At 39.4% G+C, this 13139-nt stretch overlaps 1 protein-coding gene across 1 annotated transcript in view; it reads left to right on the forward strand.

The window, feature by feature from the left end:
- Nucleotides 1–13139, forward strand: part of LOC129695747 (kunitz-type U19-barytoxin-Tl1a-like) — a 97085-nt gene that overhangs the window by 77870 nt on the left and 6076 nt on the right. The window contains exons 2-4 of the mRNA XM_055632993.1: nucleotides 273–366; nucleotides 10391–10594; nucleotides 12445–12606. Coding sequence (XP_055488968.1) covers nucleotides 273–366; nucleotides 10391–10594; nucleotides 12445–12606 — 460 coding nt within the window. The remainder of the gene's footprint in view (nucleotides 1–272; nucleotides 367–10390; nucleotides 10595–12444; nucleotides 12607–13139) is intronic.

Below are 13139 nucleotides of genomic sequence, written 5' to 3' on the forward strand. Positions count from 1 at the left end.
GCATATAACAGAGGTAAAAGTTTAATTTGTCAGTGACACTAAACTGCCCAGATCAATAGTTGCTTGGTTACTATCTGTAAGTGTCGTCATACATCATTTTATGGCAGGAGGGTCCAAAGGGTTGGTTTTGTTGAAACTGCCATTAAATCATAAAATATGTTATAAAATCGATAGGCTAACTGCAGTTTTCAAATCGCATTCAAGTGTTCGTGGAAGTGTTAATCCATTCTGCGCTCAACCTCTGCACAATTTCTTGTAAATTTATATTTCAGCTGTATTTCCAAAGGACAGAGATGAAGAGGATAATTTTGTACTTGGGAGTCTGCATTGCTGCTTTTAATTTGAATGTTACGGCTCAGGAAAACAGTAAGTCAAAGTGTTCTCTTTTGTATAGAATTGCATACAATAAGTTCTTCTATATAATGTGATACTTACATTTTTACAGTAAAATAAAATACAGTTATGAAATATAACTTTAGGCACAAAACATTATTTTTAATCGATGATTTGCCAGGTTGTACAATTATAATTCAGCTCCACATAATCATATCTTAATACAATTCTGACAATCATAAAAAGCTCTTCAGAGTTTCAAAGTGCTAGCCATTGTGAATTTCTGTTGGAAAGCAAAGAATGTGTCAATGCGAGCAAATGATGTCTGTCCCTAAATGAAACTAAGCAGGTGTATACTAGCCATCCACATGAAATCCATTGTAGGAGTTTAGATTTTTGACATGAGGATGTCTGAGGGGCTTGACTATTCTGTTTATTTGTGGCATTTTATTTTGTTTATGTTTGTAACCAAAAGTTGGTCTTCTAAATTATTTGGTAAGTAGAAGCAAGACTTACAAATACAACCTAGTTTCCATTTCTTTGGTTATTTGAGGATCTAATCTGTGCAAAATGGCTCCTGCCTTTATTACCTTACAAAGTGACCACACTTTACAACCATTTCCTTGGATGTAAAAGTTTTTGGGACAGGCTGAGATTGTGAAAAATGCATACTCTTTCCCCATTTTAAATGGTATTAATGCTATCTTTAAAATTAAGACGAATTACACGTTAAACCACAAAATAAATGGCAAGTAATTTTCTCTTCACTATTCAACGAATTCAGAGTTATCTGTTAATGATCAACAAGGTACTTTCGGATGGTTTAACAGAGGTAATTACCTGCAGTATTAAAGAATGAATTGGACTTGATTTCCTCAAGCATTTGGAGCTTTACATTTAATTCAAGTAGAACTCAAGTATAAAAATCACTTTACGTTTGGAACTTTACATTTAATTCAAGTATAAAAAGTATTTTTGTTTAAATACAACAATTATGTTTCATTTAAACTTGCTTGGGCTCCGTGAAACACACCTTTAAGCTGATTAAATTACTTAGAACAAGGAATATGTAGATACTCCTCTCCTTCTTTTCCCTTGGAAGCTTTCAGCTAATTATTTCAGTGTTGGCTCCTTGCTAGATCACTGTAAACTCCCAGGATCATGCTCTTCCATCTGCTGTGGCTATTTGTCCTCTTATGTGTCAAATATTTATTCAACTTTTTCTTTAAAAAATCTATAGCTTTTGTCTCCATTGTTTCCTGTGGCTAAGCATTGTCTTGCTCCTTCAATAGTCTTTCATAATTCTTTTATTTTAAACTGGACAGTTGCCAAGGAGTGAGAGCAGAGGGGGCTGAGAAAGAAAGTGGCGTTGAGGGAACATAGGCAGTTTTTTAACTGATTGGCAATCTCTTCTCAATTATAGCCTCGCACCATTTATTTTTTGAAACCTTATTGTTACCAAGGATTGAGGATGGGATGGAGATTGGGAGGGGGGTATGTAATGGTGAAAGGAGAGGTGGGTTTGTGTAGGGCAGGCACCACTTCTCAACGAGAAGGCAAGGGTACATTTACTGAATTATCTCGATCTATTCGATTTCTTTTCTATCCTGTGTCAGAGTAACACAGAAAGAGAGACCTGGGCTAAGTTGTTTAGCGTGTGCTTGGGCATGAAGGAAGGAATATCAAATAAGAAAAGGAAAATGGAAAAGTGAACAGCTTTTTGTCATTACCTGGAAATTCCCAGTTCGGTAATATGATCCAATCCCAGATGGTTTTTAATGGCTGAGGGATATGTGGCTCACTTCTACTTTTATTTCATATTTTTCTAGGAGAATTGTTGTTTGAAGCGTTACATAAAAGCTAACAAAGAAATGAAATTCTAGAGATCTAATATCTTTACCAACTTTCTTTTCAACAAATCTGTTATAAAATTACTAATCTTAAAAAGAGCACACCCAGCTTTGACTAGAATCGGGAACACTGTATGAAAGAAAGTTAAATACTGCCACAGAGAGGACGAAGTTTGCAAGTACACTGAAACATAATTGTTTTACATAGAAAACAAAGTACGTGTGGAAGAAACCATGCTGAACATTCATGTAAAAGAACACCATTTATAAAGCGAATACTTGATCTCATTGCATTTTTATTAATTATGAAAATACATGATTGTTGAAAAGTTTTAATATCCAAACCCTGCTCTGTATAAAAACAATGTTGTCCAAAGTTCAATTATCATCTTTCTGAATTTGCACAAAATAGGACAAAGGCCTCAATCTGAACTTGGTGTGAGATGGGCCACATTTTTAAATGGTTAATTAGGGCCACATTCTGCGGTGGGAGTGAGGATGCAACAAACTTAGTTCATTATTTCAAAGTCATGATATTAAATAAACAAATATGACAAAAGTCATGTTTGTACCTGTTTGAACATGCCAGATCATGAGTGATCACAGTAATAAATGGATTCAGGCCTATTCAACATTTGATTGGGAGGTAACATGGAAACCAGGTGCACCAGGCTTGACCTGGCAAGGAGATGGGGCCATTATGTTATTCTGCCTGAGCTAATCTGCAAATTGTCCCTCAGGTGCTCCACTGGTCAAAACTTCAGGACCAACTTTGACTTTGAGGAGATCTTGAGGCACATTTTGTTTTCATGGAAATAATAACTGGGAGAGGTATATAACGGGTTCCTGATTTGCCCTCCTGCTTTATACTTTCTCAATCGGCATTGGAGAGCAGCGGTAAAGTTGTTGCGTAAGAATGCCAGAGTCCCGGGTTCGATCTTGACCACGGGTGCTGTCTGTACGGAGTTTGTACGTTCTCCCCGTGACCTGTGTGGATTTTCAGCGGGTGCTCCGGATTCCTCCCATGCAGGTTTATAGGTCAATTGGCTTCGGTAAAATTATAAATGTTCACTAGTGTGTAGGATAGTGCTAATGTACGCGGATCACTGGTCAGCGTGGACCCGGTGGACCGAAGGGCCTGTTTCCACGCAGATTCTCTAAACTAAACTAAACTGAAGTCTTATTCCTTATGTGAAATGTGATTAAACAAGGCAGTAACAAACGGGCTTCTAGTAAACTCAGCTGAAGATTTGTAGCCTGGAGGATAATAACGCATTCCCTACATGGACTCTTTGAGTGACGTTGTTAAATTAAGGAGGGTTGTGTTATCTATTTTCAGTAATGACAATGTCGCTCAATATTGCTCATATGAGTTTATTACAGACTAATTGGACCTTTACTTGTAGTCTTCACAGAACAGAAATGTGGCAGAATAAAATAACATAATAACATGAAATAACAATAAACATAATAAATTGATATAATAATAATAAATAGAACGGTGTACTGGGGCACTAACACTAGGAGCACAAAATTTTAAAAAATAAATCCATGTCCAAGTGATAATGTCTCGCATCTGGGGGTGTTCAGAATTTACCAAACATATATGTGGAAAATATACAAATAATAAACATCACTACATTTTCCATTGAATCTGTGGAATTCTCTGCTACAGAAGGCAGTGGAGGCCAATTCACTGGATATATTCATGAGGAAGTTAAGGGCCTGTCCCACTGTACGAGGTAATTCAAGAGTTCTGCCGAGTTTCCCCTGATGTCCCCTGATTTGAGCTCGGAAAATTACGGTAATAGCCGCTTGTAGGTACTGGGAAAATTTTCAACATGTTGAAAAAACTTCACGAGCTTACCGCATTTCCTGAATACCTGCCTTTAGCGTTACGAGCCGCTAAGAGACGTCCCAAGCTCCGACGTAACCGCTATGTACATTCTACGTACTTACCACGAGTTTTTTGATTTTTTTAAAAACTCGGGAGAGCTCTTGGGTAAACTCATATAGTGGATCAGGCCCTTTAGATATGGGTGTTTCCGTAAATTAGGGTGCCAACCTGTGACATGGGTGGCCAAATTTGAAAGTCATTCAATCATAATGAAATACCACAGCATTAAAAATGGGTCTACCTATGATCCCTTTGAGCTAATTTGTGATCAAAATCGACCAAAATGTGACCAAAATTTAATATTTTCAAAATTGAAAAAAAACAAATCGAGAAAATAAAAAATAATGATGACACATTAGACATATGTCTCTTACACTGATTTCTACCCTCCCTTACAAAATGTCGGGAGGGACTGCAGAATGAGACATCGATAAAATAGGTGAGCAAACTGATTTTTATTTCATGATTTTAAGTTCTATTCATTGTTAAGTATTTCAGTGGAAAGCTTAAACACAAAATATAAACAATAAAAATAGAAACAATGAATATAAAAACGGTTAGTCTGCTTTTAATTCACACATATCACACGTGACCACATGGACACTACTACTCACATTTTGCTGCAAACACTTGGGGCATCAGAATCTTATCGGGTGATAAATGATAAAAATCATAAGCATGAACAGAATTTGGCTTCTATAGCGTTATTTAATTGCAAAATTAATGTAATCTTTCTGGTATAAATTAGCCTAAGGATTTGAAATCCTGCTTAAAAATGGCACAAAAAGGCAAGAAAACACAAGGACATATCTGATATTTTTCTTTGTAGAAACTGTTTCATTTATTTTTGCTTCATCTTTTTAACTATACACCATGATCTATACTAAAATACAGGATATGAAACAATGGGAATATTACATAAAAAACAGGAAAATAACCTGGAAGTTTGGCGACCTTCCGTTTCACTACTGAGTGCTGTATTTACGGAAACACCCATATAGTTCTTAGGGCTATAGGAATCAAGGGATATGGGGAGAAAGGCGGAAAGGGAATTGAAATTAAACTGATTTTGGATGATCAGTCATGATGATATTAAATGGCGGTGCTGGCTTGAAGGGCCGAATGGCCTACTTCTGCACCTGTTTTCTATGTTTCTATGTTTCTATGAATCAGTTTAATGAAGGCTAGTGCAATATTCACCTGAAGCACATGGAAAGTGTTAGTTTGCGGGTGGGGGGGCGTAGCCTCTGCTACAAGCTCATCTTTATCCTTAAATGGAGTGAGACTGTGATACTGATTCTAGATTCCTTGGGGAAATATTGTCCCCCGCATCCAACCAGTTGAGCCTTGACGGAATTTTGTAAACTTCAATAGATTTCCTCTCATTGTTTGAACGCTGGAGAATACTAGCATTATTCCATAATCTCTCTTCATAAGACAAATCTCCCAATCCTGGATCCAGTCTAATAACTCTGCTGCATTCCATCTATAACAAAAACACATTAAAACTGTACATAAAACTCTAGTGTATTCACATTAAGGCCCTCGCTACTTAGATTACCTAATAATGCACACACAAAGAAATCTAAAGTGAAATGTTGCTATGCCATAGAACAGCCCCGCACAGCCCTCAATGCTTATACCAAACATGATGCCAAGGCCAAATCTTATCTGCCTGCACATAATCCATATCCCTCTATTCCTTGCATATCCATATCCAAACGTCTCTTAAATACGATCGATACGATACGATCTGATAGAAATCCTGATAAATTAATTATCCAACAATCATAAAAAAAACACAAAATACATGAAACATGAAACATAAATATAAAGTGATGTGGTAAGGCTTTGGGGGTGTACAAAGATTAAGGAGGTGGAGGGGAGGGGGTCAGTCTCAGTCTACCCCACAACAGAAGGGAGAGGAGTTGTAAAGTTTGATAGCCACAGGGAAGAAGGATCTCCTGTGGCTTTCTGTCCTGCATCTTGGTGGAACCAGTCTGTTGCTGAAGGTAATCCTCAGGCTGACCAGTGTGTCATGGAGGGGGTGAGCTGTTTGTCCAAGATGCTCCGCAGTTTGAGGAGCATCCTCCCCTCCAAGCCCAACCTCCCATGAATCCAACTCTGTCCCCAGGACATAGCCAGCCTTCCTGATGAGTTTGTTGAGCCTATTGGCGTCCACAGCCTTCGCCCTGCTGTCCCAGCACATGACAGCAGCGAAGATGACGCTGGCTACCACCGATTGGCAGCATCTCGCTGCAGATGTTGAAGGAGCAGAGCCTTCTCAAAACGTACTGCTGGCTCTGTCCCTTCTTGTGCAGGGCCTCAGCATTCCTGAACTAGTCCAGTTTACTGTCCAGGTACACTCCCAGATTTGTACTCCCTGGTAATCCATTGATAGAGACAGGGGACAGGGGGCAGGAGTGAGCACCAGCCTCTCCAGGGACTTCATGATCCCACATTCTTATCTGCCTCATCCACTGCCATGGCAATGCGTTCCAGGACCTCACCACCCTCCTTTAAACTCTGCCCTGCTCACAATAAAGTTATGCCCTCTAGTATATGATATTTCCATCCTGAGAAATAGATTCTGACTGTCTACCATATCAAAGCTTCTCATAATTTTATATCCTTCTATCGGGTCTCCCTGCAAGCGCTGACGCTTTAGAGAAAACAACCCAATTCTGTCCAACCTTCCCGTAACTAATATCCCCTATCCAGGCATCATCATTGTAAGATTCCTCTGCACCGTTTCCAACCCCTCCACATCCTTCCTGAGTGTGGTGACCAGAACTGCACACAATACTCCAACTGCAAAACTTCACATTTTGTCTTCCTGACTCGATGCTCTACAGACCCTGACCATATATGCCCTCTTTAGCGCACTATCCACTTGTGTTGACATTTTCAGGGAGTTATGTACTTGAACCCGAAGATCTCTCTGTAAATTAATGCTCTTAAGAGGCAATGCCTTTAATTGTATTCCAACCCAAATATTCCTTTTCTCCAGAAATGCTGCCTGACTTGCTCTAAACATTTCCCATTCATGTACAGTCCAAAAGCCTTTTAAATGCTGTTATAATATCTGCCTCAACTACCTCCACGGGCAGGTCATTTCATATACCCACCCCCCTCTGTGTGAAAAAATTTGCCCCTCCAGTTCCTATGTAATCTTTCCCCTCTTACCTTAAATCTAAGTTCTCTGGTTCTTGATTTCCCTACTCTGGGTAAAAGATGCTGTGCATTCACCTTATCTATTTGTCTCATGATGGATTGGTGGTGACAACTTGTAGGCACAGTAGATTAATTGTGGACTGAATTAATTTTCATAATGGTGGATACTGTGCCAATCAAGGAGATTACTTTGCTCTGGGAGGCATGGAACATCTTGAACACTTTTGGAGCTACACAGATTCATGTAAGTGGAGATTATTTCTCATGAAATTTAATGTGGAAAATTAGGAGGGGCATATACCACAGAATATCCATATTCCTATATGCTTTTGTTACCATATTATTTATGTAGCGGGTCAACTTTCCAGTGAAAGGTTTTGTCAAAAGAGTCTCCAATAACGTTATTGCCAAAGGAATTAGCAATGACAATTTTGTTGCATATCTAGAGGATGTGGTTAACCTATCTCTTAGTGAAGATGAATATTGGTTGGCAGTTACATGGAACATCTGTCCATATCTGAATGTTGCTCAGGTTTTAGAGCTTGGTAACATGGAGCTGAGAAAAGTCTGGTCAACCATCAGCAAACATCCCAACATCCACCTCTGATAAAGGGAATGTTAGAACATGACTGTGAAAAGCAAGAGGTGTCTATTTAACCCCTTGTGCATGCACTCTATTCAATAAGATCACAGGTGATTTTTTTTCCAATGCACTTAAATGACAAGACAACTGACGATGCTTGGGACGTTGTCCTCATACTTGCATGGCGCTAGGGAACTATTTGTTTTCTGTTTCATATATGTTCAGGCATGCAGAAAAGCAAGATTTTTGTGACCTGTTGAATAAAATTCAAACAGAAGCTAATGAATTTTCAAAAGAGATTTATGGCTAAATAACACACTGGAAAATCAGTCCTTGATGAAGCTGTTCATGCCAAAACTTTCCCCCACCACAAAAATATGAAGTAAAATGAACCAAAATAATAATTAAATAAATATCTACGTCCACAGCATTCAGAATTGACTTAAAATATAGGAATTGTTGAGTGGTCGTATTACCTTCTGAGTGTATTTTAAGATCAATGCTGATGACTGAGCCCAGTTTCCCAATATTCGATTCCATCGTATGAATATTTGCTAAGGAAGAGCTAAATTGATGGAAATGAACGTATGGCAACGGACTTGAATTACAATCAAACCTTTTCAATATTTTTTTCTCTATCAAGGGTGGAAAAGCATGAGCAGTTGAAAATGGGAGTTTTCATTCTTGAAATTTGTAAGATGTAATTGTGGCTTTATTTGTTCCTTGTCGCTTTACCAGAAGGTGAAAAAGAATTTGCCTTCATGTGTTGTTTTTCACTCTCTCAGTATAGTCCAAATGATCATGAAGCCAATGAAGCACAATGTAGCTAGTGCAAAAATGAAAAAGTAACCACCAACTTTTACAACTTTCATTGTGACAGTAAGAGATATGATGGGTTAGAGAAAAGTGAACTAGAGGAAAGACATGCATTGGTAAAGATGGTCTGATCAATCATTCTGAAGACTGTATGGTGAATAAGGATGGATAGATTGGATTATGCACCAGAAAATGACATTTAAGAATTAGATTTAAATAGCCTTAATGAAGCAGAGGGACAACATGATTAGTGTGCTTTAACTTTGGAGTTTCCAGTGAGATGTGTGTGATCCGGAAATGTCATGGGCGGAAATCGCTTATAAAACATGGAGGGGGGGGGACATAATGAAGCCCACGGGCCGAATCCGGCGCGTAACCCAAAATCGTCCAGCCCGCAGGGGGATTTTTTTTTCAATTAATTTTTTGATACCGGGAAACTGCAGCCTGTCCCGTAGAAGGCGAGCCGACCTGGGAACTGCAGCTAGTCCCGGGACATGGGACTAGAACCAGTGCAGGGACACGCAGGCGAGCCCACCTGAGCGCTGCAGCCAGACGCGTGGCAGGCGAGCCGACCTGGGAACTGCAGCTAGTCCTGGGCTGCTAGATTCTGGGAGCTGGCGGCCTCCAACTGGAATCGCCCTTGATGGCTCCGGTCGCAGAGCCTGTGGACTTACCATCGCGGAGCTGGCTGACTTCGTGGTGGCGTTGCGGCTGCGACTCGACTTCGGAGGCTTCGACTGCGGGCCCTGTGGATGGCAACATCGGGAGCTCGCAGGTCACTGGTTGGTGACTGACTTTCAGAAGCTCCAGCCACAGCAGCTTCGTCCACCCCAAATCGTGAGACTTTAATCAGTCCGCTTGTGGGGCCTTTCATCGCCCAGCACGGCTTAAAATCAGCCGCGGGATCAACCATCGCACGGCGGGGAGCTTCAACATCGAGCCTCGATCGCCTCGAGTCTCGACACTGTAGTTTGACTGCCTGACCACGGGAGAAGATGCAGGGAAGGCAGTTTTGCTGCAACATGGTTTACAAAACATGGGGGGATTGTCCCCCACCTCTCAAAATATGGGGGGGGGCATCCCTCCCGGGATTTCCAACCAATACGCTGAACACAATACTTTCCAAGAAACTAGGGTAGGACAGAACAAATGAGGTTAAGCGAGCAAGAGTTCGGAGACAGAATGAACTACTTGGTGTAGAAAGTAAAGAGACATGAGGTAATTAATTTTGTGTAAGCACAGACACAGTGGTAGAGTTGCTGCCTTGCAGCGTCAGGGACCTGGCTTTGATCCTGACTATGGTGGCTGTCTGTACAGAGTTTGTACGTTCTCCCTGTGACCACGTGAGTTTTCCCTGGGTGCTCCCACAGCCCAAAGACATACAGGTTTGTAGGTTAATTGGCTTCGACAAAAATCGCAAAATTATCCCTAGCGTGTAGGATAGTGCTGGTGTACGGGATTGCAGGTTGGCACAGACTCGGTGGGCAGAAGGGTCTGATTCCGCGCTGCATCTCTAAACTAAACTAAACATGGTAAGGCACAACCAGCATATGAACAAGTCCCTTTCTTTCAAATGGTGTAAATTTGCGACCTAGAAATGACAAAATGAATCTAATGATGGACAGAACATTGACTCAGTGAACCTAGTGCCCTGTTTCCATGCTGTAACTTTCAATCAATTGATCAGAATGCAACTATTAACTAACTAACAAAACATTCTTGTTTCTCTGATCACAGGTGATATTTGCCAGGAACCGATGGATCGTGGACATGAATCAGATCCCAAGTTAAAGAATTTTGAATGGTTCTATTCGAAAGATGAAGACAAATGCCAACCATTTTTCTATAATGGGGCTGGAGGAAACAGAAACAGATTTTCTAATGAGACACATTGTTTGCAAACCTGTTCTAACAAATATAGTGAACTATTTCCAGATGGAGGTAAGTTTGCCATTTACAGTGATGTCTATTTTAGAATTTAAGATTTATTTTTAAGTGAATGGGTAACAAATTAAGTTTCTGACTACTTTCTGAGTTGATTAGTCACAAAATCAAAAAGAGGGAGGTACATGGGTGTAAATCATTGTTAATAAATGTAGCTTAACTTAAAATTGATATGTATATCAGTATATTTTTGTCTACAAATAACACTGGAAAAGATAATACCAAACTGAGCTGTCAGACTGAAACCCTGCAAAAGGGATGGAAATGGTGAAGCAACAAAAACATTAAAAAAAAAACGTGAGATGAAAATAATACAAGACCGATGAGAAAGTGATTGTCACTACCTCACAAAGACAACTTCCCTTCAATTCTGTTTTTTTTTTAATAGATTTGAACAGGGTTGATGAAGCTTTATTTTAAAGCAAAGCTTATTTCTTTAAAAATCATACCCATACTATTGGAATTGAATTTGATTTCCATGGATGTTTCTCAGAAGTTACAATGGGTAATTGGAAAACGTCCATGGAAATTCAATTCTTTCATCGTCATTTACAGTAATATACAGTCATATACAGTAACTGAAAACTTTGAGGAAGAAATGATGGCTGATGGCTGTTATTTAAAACATGTAACAAATACTTCTATGAACTATTGAAATTGAAAATAATTTATAAAATGATTAAAAGATGATGTGGGTGCATTACCAGTTGCATTTGGAACATTTCTTATTTCTATAAAACCTAAATTCATAGAATAATGGTCGTAGTGTTGTACAGCATAGAAATAGACTTTTCAGGATATTGTGTCTAGACTCTATGTTGATTATTATGATTATCTATACTAATACCATTGCCCGCATTAATTCCATATTCCTCTATTCTTGCTTGTCCAATTTTCTGTCCAGATGTCACTTAAATAATCTGTTCATGCCTCAATCACTTCCTCTGGATGCTCATTCCTGATACAAGCTCTTTGACTGATATTGTTACCTCTCGTGACCCCTTTAAACCTTCTCTCCCTCACTTTAAACCTTTTCCTCTAGCTTTAGACCCCCTACCAGGGGAAACCATCACTGGCTAGTTCCACCATCTATGATTCTAATTTGTATATATCTCCATCATTTTACCTCTAGTCGTGTCTGCTCCAGCAAAAACAGACCTAACCTGTCCAATCTCTCCTGATAAGTCAAACTCTCCAATCAAAGCAACATCCGAGTGAATCTTTTCTGTTCCCTCCCCAGTTTAATCGCATACTTCCCATAGTGTGGTGACAACAACTTCACAAAATACTCCAAAAGTGGCCCAGCCAATACTTTTTGCAGCACATCTCTTATATCTATGCTCAATATTCCAGTTGAAGAAAGCAAGCATGCCATATGTTTTACTCAACTGTTTAATGGGTATACAGACCCGGTATTTCCCTCATCGTTTCCAGTTGCCCAGAACTACAACCTTTTTTGTCTACCTGTGTTGCCACTTTCAAGGAATTATGTAGTTATACTCCAAGGTTCCCTCTGTTCATCTGCACTCCTCAATGTTCACTGTGTATTCCCTGTCATTATACACAGCCACTCCACTGCCATTCACTGTGTGTATCCTGCCCTGGCTTAACTTCCAAAATGCGTAATGTTGTACTTGTCTGAGTTAAATTCCATCTGCAATTCCTTAGCTCACTTTCCCAATTGATCTCAATCCTTCCATAACCTGAGACAATATTCTTCACTGTCCACAATACAACCAATATTGCAAACCTAACTGCAAACTTACTAAAATAGTAAAGCCAAAATGGACAAAGTTGAAGTTTCTTTCCCAGCCAGAAAATAAGAAACATTTCATTTTTTTCGACAGATAAAGCATGTCTCCTGCCAAAAGAACGAGGAGACTGCCGTGGCATGATACTGAGATGGTACTATGATGATAGCATTAGAGACTGTGATACATTCCTCTTCAGTGGATGTCACGGGAATGGAAATAAATTCATAAGCAAGAAGGAATGTCGGAGTCTATGTGGTAAATAGTCACATTTTGATTTTGGCAGTTCCGAACGTTGTTAATGTTGACAATTATATTCAGATGTTTTATGTACCTACTACATTTTGAAGTATTCCACTTTCAAATGTTGCAGAAGTAGAAAGAATTACGTCAACATTTTAAATAAAATATCTTGTAAATGTTTTGTTTGAATATTAGTATTGGGTGGTGAGTATAAATGCTCTGATGTATGTGCAAGAAGTAAATAATTATTGTGGTAGTTTGGAATAGTTGTAGCCACAAGCTTCTTTTCACACTCCCTGCATTTTCAGCAAGGAGTTTATTGGTGGATGAGAGAGAATAAGGGTTACATTTGCAGATATACTGATGTCCTGAGAGGTCAGCAAATACTGCTTCTGAATCCATCATCACTGCAGCTTCTGGGCTAGATCTCTCTACCCTGTATTATATCTGTAGAGAAAGCCGCCTTCACCATCCTATCTATCTGTGATGCTACAGGGGAAACATTTATTTCACCTACAGCATGTGATCAATGAATTTGGATAGAAGGC

The sequence above is a fragment of the Leucoraja erinacea genome, chromosome 1 (genome assembly GCF_028641065.1).
Source record: "Leucoraja erinacea ecotype New England chromosome 1, Leri_hhj_1, whole genome shotgun sequence".
NCBI lineage: Eukaryota > Metazoa > Chordata > Chondrichthyes > Rajiformes > Rajidae > Leucoraja > Leucoraja erinaceus.